Here is an 18,174-nt window from a genome sequence, read left to right as displayed (position 1 = left end):
CCAATCATAGTTTGTGAAAACGATGACGTATCCCTACGCCAACTCGAAATCTGATTGGTTAAAGCAACAGTTTTATCGACGCCTCCAGGTAGATTTCTGACCCTGACAACAAATAATGTCTGAAATGTGATTGGTTAAATGCTTAAATATGAAAACATCTGAAAACAGTGCCACCAGGGGGAATGCAATGAAAGGAAGGTGACAGATAATTTGGAATCATTTAATAAGTATTCACGGGCAAAATATAATTAACATCAGTCTGTGATTCAGATATTTTTTAGCCTAGCAGAGAAGGCCTTGCAGGCCCTGACAGTTCACCACTGATATATATACTGCATCACTGCAAACACATTCTTAAATTATTACTTCTCTGCCAGTGTCAATGAAAAGCAAATATGTATTACAATGCTTTCTTGGTTCTGTTTTATTTCTGGTCTCTATCTGGTACACTGGTGTCCAGCCAGTGTCTAAAAATTTTTAAAAAAACATGAAGCAGATGCACAATATATATTTTTGGGTCCATTTTGCAAAACCATTGCATAATAATTGAAAATAGGCACAACTCAAACAGTAAATCAGCATTTGCAAAAAATGCAATCCTATAAAAAATATTCATTTAAAAAGGCAACTTCAAACAAGCAAAGTCCTGTATTTTTAAAGAAAGGCAGATAGAACCTTAATACTTGAGTGGCATTTAGAAGTTATAAAAGTGTTTCAAGCCTTTTCATTTTTTTCCTTCAAACCTACATTTTATTCTAATTATATTTTCATTCAAGTTTTCCTCTAGTCCGTACCGAGTGCATGTTTGTGTGTTATATGTGTGAATTTGCACATAGAGCTCTTAGATGGGAGTGTTTGGTGGAGGTAAGGCTGTTACAGCAGCATCTGTTATATGGAAGTTGAGAAAAGAAGGCATCAAGTGTAAGCTGCAGCAGTGCCAGGTTGAGCTAAGATATCTATTACTCTGCTTCCTCTTTCAGAATGAACCTGGAATGAACAGAGATTGACTGATTAGTTAAGACATCTGAATAAATTCTCTTATTTCAATGTAAACTGTAAAGGCAATTCTTTAACACCATCTGGAACTTGATGTAAACATTCTACGAGTGTGCGAGTCAAGTGAATGGTTGTCCGTCTCCTTGTGCTCTGCGATTGGCTGTCCCCCGCCTGGTGCCCATAGTTAGCTGGTATAAGCTCCAGCACCCACCCCGACACTTGTGAGTAAAAGCGAGTCGGAATATCAGAAAATGAATGAATTATCTTGAACCAGTTCTGAAAGTAAGGCAGGTCAAAAATGTAAAGCATCAAATGTACTGGAATTCCTCATCATTTGAAAAGACAGATTTATATTTCTGCTGCTACTGCTGTGTATCAAATGATATTTTCAGCTAAATATTTTTTCTCAAAATTTGGATGGACAGTTGCATCATTATGCCTATTATTCATTTGTGCTTTTTTCTGACTTGGAATATTCGCATACCTGTCAACCTCTGCCGATAACTGCCCTTATAAATGATTATGATTCCCCTTACAACCCCCCAAAAAACTTTACAAACACCGTACGAGTCGTACGGTGTTTGTAAGGTTTTTTGGGGGGTTGTAAGGGGAATCATAATCATTTATAAGGGCAGTTATCGGCAGAGGTTGACAGGTATGTATTCGCATTATTTGAGTCCTCACCATTGAGTGACACCAGACTCTAGCTCCAACTCCGCCAACTCAATCTGCACCTACAGAACAAGATGAGCATATTGGTTCAAGCAAGGCAATTTAACCTAGTATAGCAACAAAGTACGTAGATTGAATTCAAATCACCTGTCCAATGACGTCACGACTTCTGAATGAGGCCGAGTTATTCTTCACTGACACACTGAGGTGCCTCAACTTGACTTCCTCCAGAGGCAGATTGTATTCAAACCTGTAAGGGAAGTCGACAATGATCATAGGAGGAAGCCAACAACCCAAACTAGTAACACAAATATCAATCACTAAAGTTACCTTTCATTAAATTCTGGATTGCGATCTCGTTTCTTCACGGCCGTCTTCCTCTTGGTAGCCTTGCTTTTGTCTGGCAGTAACATTACAGAGACGTAGCTGTCTGTAGCGTCTTTACTGCCGCACGTCAGGCCTCTATGCGTGGAAAACACGAGTCGTTAGAAAAACAAGTCATGGTATATGTCCTCTTTGTTTTGGGCAAAAAAGGCTGATGACCCTGCTTGTGTCAAACTAGGTAAATGTGAGTGCTTACCTGCAAGCATGTACAACGACGACCAGCTTTTCCACTCGTGGGTCAAATAAAAGTGTCAATTTCACCTGGCCATTCCCAGATGCACTCATGGATTCAGCGCAGGGCAGAGTCCCGCAACTGATCATCTCGACCATTTTAGATTCCAGAACCTGTCAAAGAATGAAACAACAAGAGAGAATATGTACACTGCTGTAGAAGTACTGTTTTCACTCGAAATGTCTTTTTTTTATCCACCTTGAGTTCAAGCCTCAGCAAGACCTGGCTTTCAGGCGCTGCCCCATCCAGTGGAAACCACTGATCCAGGACCAGCTGTGGCTGTAAGAGCAGCTCCTTCACACTAACTACCAGAGAACCCATCGGCTGGTCCCAGCCACTGGACAACTGTGATCCCAAAAAACGATTGTCATCTTTGATATACAAAAACAAATGCAACTCGATATCATAAATACATGCATAATCTAGTAGTGGCCTTACCTTCAGTACAAACATCTGATGTTTGGGGTCACGCACAAGGAAGTAGAAAGACTCACCCCATTGAGGCTTGGTGCTGCGGTCGCAAAGCTTCAGAGATGTGGAATAACAATTATTTCAAGATAAATGACATTAGCAATGAGGAGTCTCACCTGGCTTCTGTGGGTTGCGTTCCCAAGAACAAGTTCAGCTCCCGCTTTTGGCTCCTTGCCACTCTTTTTCAACTGTACAAACAATGATTTAATTTTCATCATTAGCTGCCTCAGAAGACACAGAGAGGAAGCCAATGACTTACAGGCAATGAGTGTGCTCGCTCCAAATAGACAAAAAGCATAGCAGCAGAGGGGATGGCTTTGTTCTTAAAAGATTGGAGCGATTGAAGCTGCAGTGTCTGAAAAGGACATGAAAATCAGTGAGCACTAAATGCATTCTTCATTATGGACTCGTACACAATCTCATTTAAGGCAATACTACAGCTTCAACGTTGTACTATTTACGCTCTTATAGATACAAATAACGTAACCAATATTGTGAGGGACTGCACTAAGTATGATGGAAAGCAGTTCTGACTTAGAGCTATAAACGTTATATAGTTAATCCTTTAGAATCAATCAAACATATTGTAACACATTTTGAAGGAAGTTCTCATTACAGGACCATGAGATGTCACTATGAGCCAATTCATTCACTTCATAAAACAAATAAATATAATAGCAATAGTAAAAAAGGAAACATAGATAAGGCATCTTTTCAAATACCTTATATCCTAAATAATAAATGGTAAAAGAAAGATAAACCTGGTCAAGTTGAAGAGAATGAGACACTTTAGGTATCCACTCCAAGATCAAGTGAAGCCGTCCGGATTTCACACCAGTCAGAGTGTACCACTGAAAAATAAGTCATGTTACTCAACCTCATGTGCCAAGTAGAGGTTAAGAAAAATAAAAGAATAGAACTAAAAAAAAAGGACAGACAGAAAATTGATTCACCTGATCTATGTACTGTGATCTGATGACCTCATCGACTTTAACACTGAACCTAAGAGGCATGACAAGAGACATATAATCAATAATCATTTGCTCCAGGACACACTCATAATTCAAACTCCAAATACTTGTGGTACATGATACAAACCTTCCCAGGAAATCATCAGAATCCAAATCTTTATCAAAAGCTTCGACCTGAATTTCCTGGCCACCGTGGGTGCTTAAAACAACCTATAGAAGAAGAAAAAATCATGATACTAGTTGAAGGAATCACATATTTATGGGTCATTAATTTAGTAAAATAGTAACAGGAGTAATAAAGCGCATATTTCTGGGAAAAGCGATCATAATAATCGCTGGGGAAAGTGCAGAACCTCGCACAGTCTACAAAATGTGTCCTTTTATAGAATGAAAAAAATCCCAGACATTCAGACGAGGTCCTTCGGTCTGGGGGAAAGAATGCAGGGCTGTTTTCTTGTCTGCAGTAACGAAAGCCAATGTGAGGATGATGTCAACTGGACCAGGCAGAGAGAGGAACGTGACAGCCTGATATGTTCTTCGTCATTGCATTTTTCTCGTGATACCCATGCAAACCAAACATCAACTTTTTCAACCAAAATTTGACTTGGAAAATGGCAAAAACGGCAATCGTTCCAGTCGGAAACAAATATTTCATTTGCAAACCAATAATTGGTAAAAACAACCTGCATGTTTACCTCATACATCTCGTTCCAGGTGGGATTGAGATTCTCTTTGATGACGCCGCTCTTAAATGTAACCCCTCCAATGGCGATCTTGACATAGGGGTCACTTTTGCCCTTCACCATCCCACCCATTAGGTTGTCCTTGGCAACCAGATTCTGGGCCTCGAGGAGGTGAATTCTCAGCAATACCTGGAGAATGGAAACAGAGGAAAGCCAAAACAGGTTTTAGAATATGTTTATTTGTATAGAATTATATATAGTAGTGCACTGACACTAGTCTGGTTATGGATACGGCACTAAAATTATGTCATCGTTTTAGAGGAATTGCGAGGAATAACGCGCCAATCCTGCACATTATGTACAGCACATTACGTCTAGTTTCAAAACGAAGGTCGCCCTACCCAAATGGTCGCGAGCTACAAACGACGCCATAAAAAAAGCACATCTTGTCCGACTGTATGTCATCCAATGAGATTGGTCTTTTTTCAGATTGTGAATGATTCTTCACTGGTTTCATGAAAACATATTGCTCAATTTTTATGATATTAGAAATTGCTTGGCAGTACCAATTCTAAACTTTTGCACGGTTAAATAAGTAAAGAACTAACTAATATGAAGATGAGTAAAACAAAATTCAAATAAATTCAATTAAGCTCTTGTCATGTATTGAAAAGTTGTGCATATAAACAGAAGACTGATGACAGTTTTACAATGCAGTTGAAAAAAACTGGAAGTGGCTCAGTGATTCATTGTGATTAGGGAAAACCTAAGCAAATCCTAAAACCCGTATTTGACATTCTGCTAATGCTTTATCATTGTAAAATGGTCATACTAATATAAATACTTATTATTGTATTCGCCAAACCCACCTCAGTGGCAAATTCCTGGTTTGGCATTGTGTGCTGCGGAAGACCAGGCAATGTAGAATCCGAAATTGCACTGCATGTAAACAAAAATAAACATGTTTGTGTGTGCTAAAGTCAAAACATAGCTCAGATTTTGGTAATAGACTAAAGATGAACTTACTCATCTATCATTACGTCCTGTATCTCCAACTCCTCTGTATAAACTTGATGGTCCGACTGGGTTGGTTGCTCTTCTGCATATGCTCCATCCTCCACCAACTAAAGCATAATTAATATAGACGTCGTTATCACAATTAAACTAGAGAGAACCGAGCAATGTTCCCAAACTCACTGTAGCATCAGGGCGCTCAAGTTTAAAGGACTCTGCATGATCACCTTCTGCTTCTGGGTACCTTACCTGGCTTGTTAGTGTAAAGGAATTGACAGAAGACATCATGTTAACTAGAAACTTTAGTTTTTAGTCTGTGAAAGGCCAAATAAAAGACTTACTCATGTAAAGTTAGCTTTGGGTCATCTTCATTCTTTTCAGCGGATAGCGTGACTGTATTCTTTGGAGCAGGACCACAAGGCTGTGGGGTTTCAGTCATTTTTGAATTCAATATCTGTGGGTAAAAAGTATGGATGGTTATCATTTGCATTCTTAAAGTAGCCACAATATTCGGTAAAAAATGTAGAGTCCATTTTCAGGATATCTGTGAAAAATGTCACATCTCCACTCAGACTGCAGATATTTGTCAAGGTAAAATGAGTCTGAACATTAGTAGGTTGACCGCAATACGTGACTTCATTCCAAGTATTTCCTGTAAGCGGCAGGAATAAACACAAAGCTATATCGCCTTGATCTGGCAGCCTGTGAAGGAACCTGACCTTAAGAGTGATTTTAAATTCCAAAAGCAATTTTATCTCTCCTTGGATGTCTGAATATGTGTGCTATTTATCCGTGTGGTGTGCCAACCTTTCAATGATTTCTAACCCTAAATATAGAGTCAAAAATGTCATTTCCTTTTGATAGAGTAAATAAATGAAAAAGAGCAAAGTTCAGTCTAGATCTGCATAAAAACTGCTTGTTTCACACATTTGCTACAACTAAATGCTCAGTTTGGTTTACTAAGGTCTGGATGGCAAACACAAAATTTGGTGAAGAAATGATATTTTCTTACCTTGAGTTCTGCCCTCAATAAGATCTCACTCTCAGGTAAGGCTCCATCCAGAGGCATCCACTGATCCAGCACCAGCTGAGGTTCTGACAGCAACTCTTTGAGAAGAACCACGAGTGAGCCCATTGGCTGGTCCCAAGCACTGGATAACTACAGTAGCAATATTTCGATCATACACATGTATAGACTGTCTGCATGACTTTCTCCTGTACTTCACAACACACCTTGACGACAAGCATCTCCTCAGCAGGGTCGTGGACCAAAAAGGTGAACGCCTCCTTCCACTCGGGTGAACTGCTACGATCGCAAACCTTCACAAAAGGAAAGGTGAAGTACGATTATCAATGCAGCCCTTTGACATGAATGAACTGCTTATGATTAGCTAGTTTAAGCAAGTAAGTTTTGTCTTGTTATTTGACTCAATGTTTTGTGAAATTGAACAAATGCAATTAATTAATCTTAATTATTAATAAGAATATTCTGATAATGATAACAAAATACAGTAGTTTAAATCTACTTTTGGCTAAAAACATATGTACGTATGTACATGAAGACTGAGATTATATATATATATATACTATAGATGTATATTTAGGTATACTATGTATATATTTGACATGCCATACCTTAGTTTTATAGGTTGTGCTACCACAAACAAGCTCAGCAGCAGCCTTTGGCTCCTTTCCACTTTTCTTGAACTGCACACAAAATACACATTATAGCACACCTCAGTCTTCATTCCGGAACTATATACACAAGCGTTTCATTTTTTTTGTCTTACAAAATCACAACTGTAATGTAATAAGAAGATAAACAGGAATAATGAATACTTCTGTACTGATTTCATATTAGAATCACCCAAAATATCTAACATGCTTAGGACTTACGGGCAATGAAAATGCTCTGTCCAAATAAACAAAGAGCAGAGCTGCAGAAGGAACTGCTTTGTTCTTGAATAGCTGCAAAGACTGCAAATGCATTACCTGCAAAATGCAATAAAAAAAAAAAAAAGTTTGGTAAAAGCACTTTCCATCAGCGTAATTTGATATGGCATTCGTACTTTGTCCAAGGTGTTATAATGGGACACTGTTTGGACCCACTCCAGTATGAGACGAACACGACCAGACTTAACATCCTCCAGACTGTACCACTGCTCAAGAAGCAAACAGTTTCTGAGCAAGAGCAAATGAAAAGCAATAAAGATGCAGGCTGAGTGTCTCCTCACCTGGTCCGTGTACTGGGAACTAATGATGTCCGCTACACTGATGTTCAACCTGTTAATAGGAGAACTGCAATTATTGAGTGTGTTGTGCCCATGTGTGATAGTGTGTAAAATGTGCATTCGATTATTGAATAAACGAAAGTCCATCGCTAGTACCTTCCCAAAAAGTCATCTTTGTCCATGTCTTGGTCATACAGCTCCACTTGGACGTCCTTTCCTGATTGAGGCTTCATCACCACCTGTTGGAACCCAAATTTGAGTCACTTTTGTTTAACGTGGCGTCTTCAAACATTGTGGCATTATTTATTCATGCCAGAGACGTGAATGGGTCATATTGTTTTAAATGCAAATTAGAGGTTTATTCACTAGGATTACTCATTTGTAATATACTATTTCATCAGAACTGTCATGGTAAGCACCTGATACATCTCATTCCAGACAGGGTTGAGATTCTCTTTGACAACGTTGCTTTTAAATGTGACCCCTCCAACGGTGATCTTAGCATAGGGGTCACTCTTTCCCTTCTTTAGACCCCCCAAAAGGTTGTCCTTGGCGACCAGATCCTGAGCCTCCATAAGGATGATTCTCACCAGGCCCTAGAGGGAGAGCAAACGTCTCCTAAAGGTTATTTGTGGACAAATAGTTATGTAAAATGCAAGAGATCACAAAATCATCATTATCATGTGCATACCAACAGAAGCCTCTTGATGAAATAAATAAATAAATGTCTAATAATAAAAAGGAAATTCAAAATAAAAGTCACTAGTTCCCATTTTCAGATATTTTTAAATGTCAACAATATTTGACCAAATCAAATACACGTAACATATTTTCCTGTGTACTCACACATTGGCTACTCACTGTATGTGCATATGCATGCTTTAATGGACCCAAGTGAAGTAGATTTTGAGTCTCTTTTTTATTTTCATTTTCTTATTTAATTGAGTTATTTTACGAAGTACCACAACACATGATGTGAAACCTCTAAATTATGCTGTTTGCACAGTGAATGAGTTAATGTTATTACCTCACTGGCAAAGCTTAGGTCTGGTGAGGTATGATGAGGTTTCACCACAGCAGTATTCGATGATTCTTCTTTCTTATCTTCTGTCACATCAGCCACAGGCCACTTTATATCAACTTCTTCAGGCATCTTCACTTGGGGGACAAGAGTTTCAATTGGAGTATCCACTGAACTTGATCTAAAAAACACTTTGCATTAACCTCTATGAACAAAGATAAGATTTGAGAGATTTTTATAGGAAAATGGAGCATACTTTTGAATCACATCAACATTACGTTTCTGTTGATCGGGAAAGAGGTTTGATTCTTTCAAAGAGACCCTAGCTTGACCGCTGACACGGGAACACTTGCTGGGTATCAGCATCTGTGAAAGAAAAACAAGAAGAACCAACTCAAAGGACCTAAAACTTGGGGTATATGCTCAAATGAGAACTACTCTACCTTGAGTTCAGCCCGAACAAGAACCTGACTTTCAGGAGAGGCTCCATCTAGATGGAACCACTGATCCAAGACCAGCTCTGGCTCAGCAAGCAGCTCTTTGATAGGAATCACTAAGGAACCCATGGGCAATGTCCAGCTGTGAGACAGCTGAGAAAAAAAAACTTGTGTTATCAGGACATCCTAAATTTTGAGATTATATTCCGGATTAGTTGACCACATCATCTTCTCTAACCAGTAAATCACTGGGGCACGGGAAGAAAATCTTGAGCCAGAATGGAATCGACGATGACACGAGAAATCACTAGCAAACTAATTGAAATTGGAATACCTTGACAAGAAGAATATCCTCTCTGGGATCATGGACTAAGAAGCAGAATGCCTCATTCCACTCAGGTGATACCGAGCGATCACACACCTGCGAGCAGAGAGAGAATAGTTCAAGTCACTCAAGGACATCATTAGGCTTCCCATTAATGTGGTCTTCTCTACTCAAAGAGGAGAGGGAGTCTCACTGTAGTTTTGCGGGACATTTTCCCAAGAACTATCTCTGCTCCCACTTTTGGCTCTTTTCCACTCTTCTTCACCTGTTGATGTACAGTAAACACGATGGATAATAATAAACACGTTGCTTGGTTATAATGTCATGTATATTCAGAGTTGGATTTTCCTTTCCTCCCTGTATTAAGCATCTCACAAACTTACTGGTAAACCATCTGCCTGTTCAATAAAGACAAAAAGAAGACCAGCAGACGGGACTGCCTTGTTCTGGTAAGACTGCTTAGAATAAAACTGAAGAACCTTAAGACACAAAATGGAGAGTGAATTAGCTTCATTTTGATGTATGACTACGTGATTGCGCTGTTTCTGTTGAAATACCAACCTGATCCAATTGATCGGCCTCAGAAGATGTTGGAACCCATTCCAGTACCAGGTGAACCCGACCTGATTTGACATCATTCAGAGTGTACCACTGATACAGGAATACACAGAAACGCACAATCATTTTAATACTGCTACGGATGATGTGTAAAAAAGCATAGGATTCATTTTCATTGTTTTCAAAAAACAAACTATCGGTTCTGCCTTCGTTAGTCTTCGGATTGTGCTTTATCTTTTCCCAGGGGATTTTACATATCCGTACCTGGTCAGTGTACTGAGAATCAATGATGTCCTTCAAATTGATCTTCAGTCTGTATTTAAAAGGCCAAGTGAGAATAGTATGCACTCCAAATCAGTCATCCCATATAAATCAATACATATAATCCAATGCTACCTGCCCATGAAATCATCCTTCATGTCCATGTCTTTATCAAACACCTCCAGATGAAGCTCCTGACCAGGCAACTGTGTCAAAATCACCTGAAAGGGGAGTATAGTTGATTATGCATTAAAGCACTGATCTATTATACTAGTAAATGATTTATTTACCTCATACATCTCATTCCAGGTGGGGTTGAGATTGGACTTGATCACATTGCTTGTGAATGTTTCCCCACCCATATTGATTTTGATGTAGGGGTCACTCTTTCCTTTCACCATGCCCCCCATCATGTTGTCTTTTGGAACAAGATTCTGTCCTGCCAGTAGGTGGATTCGAAGCAACCCCTGTAAACATAAAGGATTTAAAATCATGAGAATGAGAGTGAAATTGGCTTATAAGGTCAAACGGTCCAAACTATTGCACAAAGGGCTGCAGTGGGTGAAGGTTTTTGTTCCAACAGATCCACCACAGATACTTTAACCAATGAGGTTTCTTCTGGCACCTGCCAGCAATCAACTGATTAAACTTTTACGATGCCAGATTGGTGGAAATGTATCCTCTTCTTCAATTGAAATGAAAACCCGCACCCACTGCGGACCTTGAGGACCACTTTGGACACCCATGGACTAGAGGATACATATATATTGCTACCTCTGTGGCAAAGCTAGAGTGGGGGGAGGTCTCCTGGGGTAACTGTTTGCCTCCAGATTCCAGTTGAGATGATATATCAGCAATGATATGTTCCTCATCCAACCAGAGCATCTGTATTGTTTTCAGAAAGAAAATGTCATGGGAACAAATGTTTGGTACCTGATGCTCAAATTCAAAAGTTTGTCATTTGTGGAATTTCATGACTGATTTACCCTGAGAACCGCGTTGATATAAATGCGACTGGCTGATCCGGAGTTATCTAACTGAAACCACTGGTCCAGAGAGAGCCCAGAAGTGGACAGCACACGAGACAGAGGGATTGTCAGACTGCCCAGTGTTTGCACTCGGTCTACATCCTTCACCTAATTGACATAATTCAAAAGCAATTAGAAATAATTCCGAATGACAAGCACTTTGGTGTAAAAATGACAATGTCTGCAATCATCAGCAACTACACTGACATGCAGTAATATTGTGATGAAGCATCATATTAAAAAAAATACCTGAATGTCAATATCTTGTTTACGTGGATCCTGGATAAAAAAGGTAAATGCTTCTTCCCACTCTGGATCAACCGTTGTATGACATGTCTTAAAACAAACAGAAAAACACATAAAATGTTCAACGTTTTCATTTATAAAAAAAATTGGTTGTATATAAATTAACATTTTGCAAATTATCCGGGGTGCTTTTTCGTGTGACTTTTATTCTACCTTGCTTTCTCTCGTGACATCCTGCACCGACAGCTGCACCATGGGATTGGGCTGTTTAGTACCCTTCATCTAAAAATGCAGAGGACATGTTTTCATGACTAAATGATAGAGCAAGTGGTTCATCAGAGAAAATGTGTTGAAATTCACCATAGCAACTCGTATACAGGAAGTAAGCAATCTATGAGTCAGATTTAAGGAGGCAAAATCTAGATTAAGACCACAGTAAATTCCCCACATTTTGTCACGGGGAGAGGGGGACTAAAATAGCCAGACACAACAGTGCATGGGAGCAGGTTTAGAGCCTACAGAAAATAGTATGTGGAATGCAAGACAGATGGCACAGAGCGGCCTCACTGAAACCACAGAGGAAGTCTCTGTGAACTGTGCGAGCAATCAAACTCACTGGAAGTGCTTCAGCCTTGTCAAGATAGACGACCAAGATGGCAGAAGAGGGCGGATCAGCCGTCTTACTGGTCACACTCTCGTTCCTCTTCAGGATCTGGAATTGAAAGCGTGTCCGTAAACGTTTTGTATCTAGATTTTTGTTACAATAAAAAAGACGACCAAAAAACATAAATTATACAGGCAAAATGGGCAAACCTGCTCTAGTCTATCGGTGGTGGGCATCAAGGCCAACCACTCCAGTCTGAGATGGACACGACCTGATGGAGTATCCTTCAAAGGGAACCACTGGGGACACAAAATTATAATGAGACCATTTCACACCATTTAAAAAGAGTTTCAAAAGCAACAGGAGCAGCCAAATGCTGCTTGTTTCGTTTAATTGAAAGCATTACATGTGTACAAATACAACATGGCTTTTTTTAAGTTTGCAATGACGGAGAGCTGGTCTGCATCATTGTGAGTAGTAGACACAACTTTGGCTACATTTTTAATTCATGCAATAAACATATTATTAGATGACTATTTGGCTCACACTTTCAACACAAACTGAGCAAATATGCATGATGATATTTACCTGGAACGCTTCTTTCTTTTTTTAAACATTGATGTTTATCATACAGATATTCAAATAATTTTTAGAGTCAAAATTATTAGGCTAAATATTTCTAAACTTTACATTGCATGATGGTCAGGTTTCATTAATGTAGCATAAGTTCGCTTTTCAATGAATGCCATTTGAAGAAAATTACAACATGACCTGAGCTTTTACTTACGTCATCAACAGCTGTGGACTTCTTCACAATGCCCAAGTCCAATTTGGTTCTATGGCGAAGAAAATAGAGGAGTAGATTAATAAAACAAATCACTCAATTCACTTTTGTGGAAAACCTTATGAATCTGTCCTGTATATATGGGATTTACTTACTGAGGGAGTGAAATGTATGACACAAAAAGACATGAGTGGTGCGTATGTACCTGCCCAGGAAATCATCCTGGTCTGTATCTTTGTCATAAACCTCCACTTCCAGTTCCTGACCAGGCACTTCATGGACAATCACCTAGTGAACCAGACACGTGTACAAAGAAATGTACGCAGACAAAATGGTTGGAAAATGGCTGTGGGTCACATGGAACGAATGAAAAGGGGCCATCGAGAAGTCAAGAGTTACTGTATGAGTCCTTCAGGTACGCATACAGTATCTTAACACCCCCCCATCTTATGCTTACCTCATACATCTCTTCCCACTTGGGCGAGTCTGTATTGTCAAAGTGGTGGGAGGTGAACATCTGAGGACCCACCCGCAATATGGCATAAGGGTCTGACAATCCCGCCATAACCCCTTTAACATAGCTGTCCTTTGCTGCTAAATTCTGGGCCTCCACGAGGTGGATACGTACCACACCCTTAGTGATAAAAGAAACAACTGTGTTGGATACGAGAGCGTTGTCATCTATTGCAATTCATTGCTACAAATTGTATCTTTACCCGGGGCAAAGGGGAGCGAAGGTGCCCCACATGCAGGTTTGGAACCAGAGGGACGACCAGACGGTTGGGCAGGACTAAGAAGGAGGCAATTGCATCCATGATCATGCTATCAGACATGACACTGAAGAAAAAGGAAAAGGAAAGATGGGATCATGACATATAGGTTATAAAATCATTTGCTACAAAATCGTGCACTTCGGTTGGGATAAATAGCTTGTGGAACATACCAGAAAGTTATTTTCTTATTTGCTTTGTCACAGCGATTTTTCTTTTTTAATATTGTGTGAACAATACAGAGTTATAAGCACATGACTCACTTCAGTCCAGGGATATCCAACATATTGGTCAATCCAGTCCAGTTGATATCAAGTCTCTGGAATGACCCAAATGTAAGAACGATTTCAGTGAATATTACACATCAACCAGGCTGCGTGTCATTGGTCGAACAACAAGAGAATGACACACAATACTCGAAGGAAAATGGGTTGGGGGAGGGATGTGCGACAAGAAAAGGACAAATAAAGGTGAATGTAGACGGATCAACTTACGGGTCTGCGAATGAAGAACATGGTCACTGCACCTACAATGGGCACATCTCCAATCAATGGCTCTAAAATGACTCTCATCATCCCATTCAACTGTGTGCACATAAAAACAAATGGGACATTAGCAGGAACAGTCTCCACATGTTATACAACATTTCACATGATTATGAAGACTCACTTGTATTCCTTTGACTCCAGCTTTGCAAAAGTATCTCTTTACTTCCACGTTGATCTCTACATTGCCAACGAAGCTGGAAGGAACATACAGACCACATTTTTTAGCATACTAAATAAAACATGCAGAAGTGCCAAGAGAGGAAGCTAACATTCTACCTAATATACAGATCAAGAAGAACCTGTCCTTTGTCGTTCTCGGTGTGTGCCTTGATTCCTACCACCTTCATGGCCTGTGGGAAGGGAGAATAAACATTATAGTTAATTTCTAAGGGCTTAATACAAAGGATAAATGACGTCACCTTGTCACCCATGTCCACTTTTGTGAAACTGAGTGTCTGGAGGTGGCTGCTTGAGGCTCGGATAGATGGAGCAATGGTCTCCACCAGGAGCTTCTCCAAGTACTGTCCGACAAAAGGCCACACCTGTTGCAGCACCTAAAACAACATACAGCACATCCATACATACATTATTTGTCATGGGAAAACATTGAGGAAAGCACACTCCTATAGTATAGTCATAGTACAAGTTGTATAAACAAACCTATGTCTAGCTTAAATTGTTTTTTTATGTGAATCAGCAGTTCATTTTGCTTTTAGCCTCAAATAGTTGTTTGGCATTATGTACTATACCAAACTTCCAGTGACCAGTGGTTCCCTTTTAAACATAACACAGCTTTAAAATAATGGAAGTTTTAGGAAATGTTTTAGAAGATGTTTATTAGTGACTATGGTACTTTACATGGCAACAAAGAGCCTCTTTTCACAGTGTTATGAGAAAATAAACAGTAGATATGCTGTATAATAACTTTCCTGTGACTCAATATCATTTTCCATGTCCCACAGGACGTGATAATGATAATATTTTGCACATTGTAGCCAGAGAATTCAGCGTTGGTGTTTATTTTTTAAGGGAGCTATTTAAAATATTTAGAAAATCAAAATGGCACCCTAAAATATTTAATTTTACTTTTAGTCACAATATCTCGCAAATCTATTTTGCAAGGGTGAAAATGCATATGAATCGATTCAGTAGTGTCTAACTGCAATGCATCATAGAAAGAGCTCTTTCCAATATGTCCAACACATTAGATGAGTACCTCACTGAGCATTATTATCATCAACACAAATTAACAAAGAACATGCCCTTTTGCATCATTAAATTGTGTTTCTCCTGCTTAGATTAAACAAGCCGCTCTACTGTAAACAGCTTTTTAATTCCTCTTGCACAAGAAGGCAATTGCACAGCTTTTTATCTTTTTCTCATAGCTTATTATGTTGCCATAAAAACAAATTCTGGTCCCAAAGGACAAAGAATGCCAAACAGGCACAGAGGTTGCTTGTGTGTTCTTGACTTTATAAAAGGTTGGCAACAAATGGCATTAGTGGAGAATGAGTCATCAGATGCCTGCTCACGTGGAGGCCTCACAGTTCGCTCTTTGCAGACTCAAAACTCCACTTTGTCTGCCACTGACATCTTGTGATCCTTTTAACATGTTTGATGTTTTTTTTCCCTATGACGTGATAATAAACATTAACAATTCGATAAACGTGGAAACAAAGGCATTTGTTAGAGTTCCTTAATGTGAGGGGCTGCCCCGCCCCCATCCTGCAGCAGAACCGCAGTAAAGTGGAAATTTTGAGTGGGTTGACTGGCATGAATACTGTACGGTAGCAGTGCAGACTGTGACTACAAGAAGAGGGGGGCGGGGGTCTTCTCTGTCTGCAACATGGCATGCTGAGCGTCACATGTCAAGTGTCAACACGGCAGCTGTGTTTGACCCCATGTGTGCTTAAAAAAAAGGCTAAACAAATACGTAGTAGATTATTTTTACCTTATTCAGCCATTCTACTTTCTCAACATCCGGAAAGTTGACCTGTGGTGAAGAAATAAAGGTTAAAAAGTTAATTTGAGTTAAACTATTCAGTAAAACATCCATGTTAAATTTATTAACATTTTTTTTGTTTTCTTTAGTGTGAATGGTTGTCTGAAACGTGACTTAAAATTGGCTATTCCAGGGTTTGCATGTCTCTCACCAGTTTTGTTTTCATTTGATACATTTTGTTTTTAATTAAGTGGCACAATAACTGAGTGGATGTTTTCCCCGTGCTTGTATGGGTTTTCTCCTAACCCTGGAGTACCTGGGGAAAACCCATATACATACTTTGTCCTTGCATTTCAGGATTGCATTAGATAAGTGAGCACATCTATATTCTTGAGCATGCTTGATGCATTTTGTCTGTTTGCCAACAACATCGTGGAAAAGCACTCAACAGGGATCTACTGGAATAAACTGGGTGTGGCCTCACACAAGAACTTGTGGCTATATCTATTTCCATATATGTACTGTCAAGATCCCCCAACACATACATTGATTGCACTTTGAGACCAAATCTAATGGATCTTCCTCCTCAAATAATGTTTACACACATGATTTCGACTGTTTTTAATGTTGTTTTTCACTTGTTAAAAACCTTCCAGATGTTTTTATCTGGGCTGCTTCTGCATGTAGAGTTAACTAAAGCTGATATGGGAGTGGGGAGTATATGGTATCTTACCCAGGCAGGTAGATCTCGCTTTATTTTGGACATTTTCAAGCTGCCGTGCTCCTCCTCGTCGCCGAACAGCTGGATAGCCGACCGGAGCCGCTCTTCCTTGGCCTCTCGGGCGTGCTTCCATCCCGTGTAGACCATCATGCCGCACAGCAGCAAGCTGGTGCTGACCCGATAGTAGCCGGCCAGGTAGACGGGAAGCAATGCCCCCAGACATTTCCCAAAAGTCCACAGGACTGCCACGGCGTCAACCCCCTTTGCCCGGGGGGGAAGAGGCTCGACTTCTCTGTCGGGATTCGCCACGTCCTTCTCGGGCTTGTCTGGGCCCAAACCCTCGGCGACTTTTTCCTCACTCGGCTCCGATCTGTCGTTCTGCATGATCTCGCTGGGCTTCTGAATCGTAGATGAGTGCTTTGAGAAAGAATGACAAAATCAATACAACTCGCGAATGAGCTTCCTTACTTAAAACGACGACATTCATTGAGCACGCCAAGTAAAAGTCCGGAACCACGAATCGCAGCTGTTCAGTAATGAAGTCCGAAATGCATATTTAATACGATTGCTAAATTCGCCTGGGCGATGTGGTTTAGTGGTCGAATTTGCAATAGAAGTCGATGCGGCTGCGAAGTATGCTCTTCTTTCTTTAGTCCAGTAGTCCCGTTATCTCAAATGAAAACACGCCCTCTCAAACCAATGAAACCAACTATGCATCCTTGACTCATGCTTTATTTATTTATTTATTTATATAATATATGTAGAATATATTATATATATATATATATATATATATATATATATATATATATATATAATTATTTATATTATTATATATAATATATTACATATACATATATATATATAATTATTTATATTATTATATATAATATATATACACATATATACATATATAAATCCTATATTTCCTAATTTAAATTATGTTCTCATGCCTGTTCAATCATTATTTATTCAACCAGTGTTTGTTGAAACACGGATGTATGATGTAGAAAGTATAATACAAAGTTTATATAATGTGACTCCACCCTTTTCCCTCAAAGAGATGTTTAAGTCTGTTTTGCTCCCAGTAATATTTTGTGTTTGCATTAAATGTACCCTCAGAAACACTCAAGAATGTTCTATTAGAAATCCTCACGGAATATTTTTTTTGTAAATTCCCCAAAAATATATATCTTTGCTGAATTTCCCGAATACGGGATGAATAAAGTTTAATCTAATCTATTCTAATCAAAATGGTAAGACTTAATATTTGTG

At 39.3% G+C, this 18,174-nt stretch overlaps 1 protein-coding gene across 2 annotated transcripts; it reads right to left on the bottom strand.

Moving 5' to 3' along the window:
• Window positions 1-206: 206 nt before the first annotated feature.
• esyt1b (extended synaptotagmin-like protein 1b) lies at window positions 207-17,561 on the bottom strand. 2 transcript variants are annotated; one of them, XM_077603451.1, is made up of 53 exons: window positions 17,368-17,561; window positions 16,912-17,298; window positions 16,188-16,229; window positions 14,656-14,790; window positions 14,513-14,586; window positions 14,358-14,430; window positions 14,183-14,272; window positions 13,952-14,007; window positions 13,635-13,755; window positions 13,376-13,552; window positions 13,124-13,206; window positions 12,922-12,970; window positions 12,344-12,433; window positions 12,147-12,242; window positions 11,744-11,812; window positions 11,534-11,620; window positions 11,243-11,392; window positions 11,031-11,141; window positions 10,547-10,723; window positions 10,392-10,477; window positions 10,260-10,308; window positions 9,999-10,088; window positions 9,821-9,916; window positions 9,631-9,702; window positions 9,447-9,533; window positions 9,119-9,265; window positions 8,932-9,041; window positions 8,682-8,856; window positions 8,074-8,250; window positions 7,811-7,893; window positions 7,658-7,706; window positions 7,493-7,582; window positions 7,320-7,415; window positions 7,059-7,130; window positions 6,657-6,743; window positions 6,436-6,582; window positions 5,765-5,877; window positions 5,607-5,676; window positions 5,436-5,533; window positions 5,279-5,348; window positions 4,422-4,598; window positions 3,854-3,936; window positions 3,709-3,757; window positions 3,517-3,606; window positions 3,015-3,110; window positions 2,872-2,943; window positions 2,723-2,809; window positions 2,483-2,629; window positions 2,249-2,397; window positions 1,999-2,130; window positions 1,816-1,918; window positions 1,681-1,730; window positions 207-987 (listed from the first exon to the last, which is right to left on the bottom strand). In XM_077603451.1, the coding sequence occupies exons 2-53, from the start codon at window positions 17,281-17,283 to the stop codon at window positions 960-962; spliced, it is 5,379 nt and encodes a 1,792-aa protein (XP_077459577.1). In that variant the 5' UTR covers window positions 17,284-17,298; window positions 17,368-17,561; the 3' UTR covers window positions 207-959. The 2 variants fall into 2 exon arrangements, with proteins under 2 accessions (XP_077459577.1, XP_077459576.1); XM_077603450.1 differs by having other exon boundaries at window positions 16,912-17,561.
• Window positions 17,562-18,174: the final 613 nt, after the last annotated feature.

This window comes from Stigmatopora argus, chromosome 6 (assembly GCF_051989625.1).
Source record: "Stigmatopora argus isolate UIUO_Sarg chromosome 6, RoL_Sarg_1.0, whole genome shotgun sequence".
NCBI lineage: Eukaryota > Metazoa > Chordata > Actinopteri > Syngnathiformes > Syngnathidae > Stigmatopora > Stigmatopora argus.
The sequence above is the reverse complement of the archived record's forward strand: the minus strand, read 5'-3'. Positions and strand labels throughout refer to the sequence as shown.

What these genes read in the sequence shown, in the direction of transcription:
- esyt1b (XM_077603450.1), bottom strand. Translation starts at nt 17,283, where the DNA reads ATGCAGAACGACAGATCGGAGCCGAGTGAGGAAAAAGTCGCCGAGGGT. An exon ending in AGTGGGAAGAGATGTATGAG is followed by an intron (nt 13,207 to 13,375) that starts GTAAGCATAAGA and finishes CTGGTTCACTAG; the next exon opens with GTGATTGTCCATGAAGTGCC. An exon ending in GAGTCTGGTGTCACTCAATG is followed by an intron (nt 988 to 1,680) that starts GTGAGGACTCAA and finishes TGTTCATTCCAG; the next exon opens with GTTCATTCTGAAAGAGGAAG.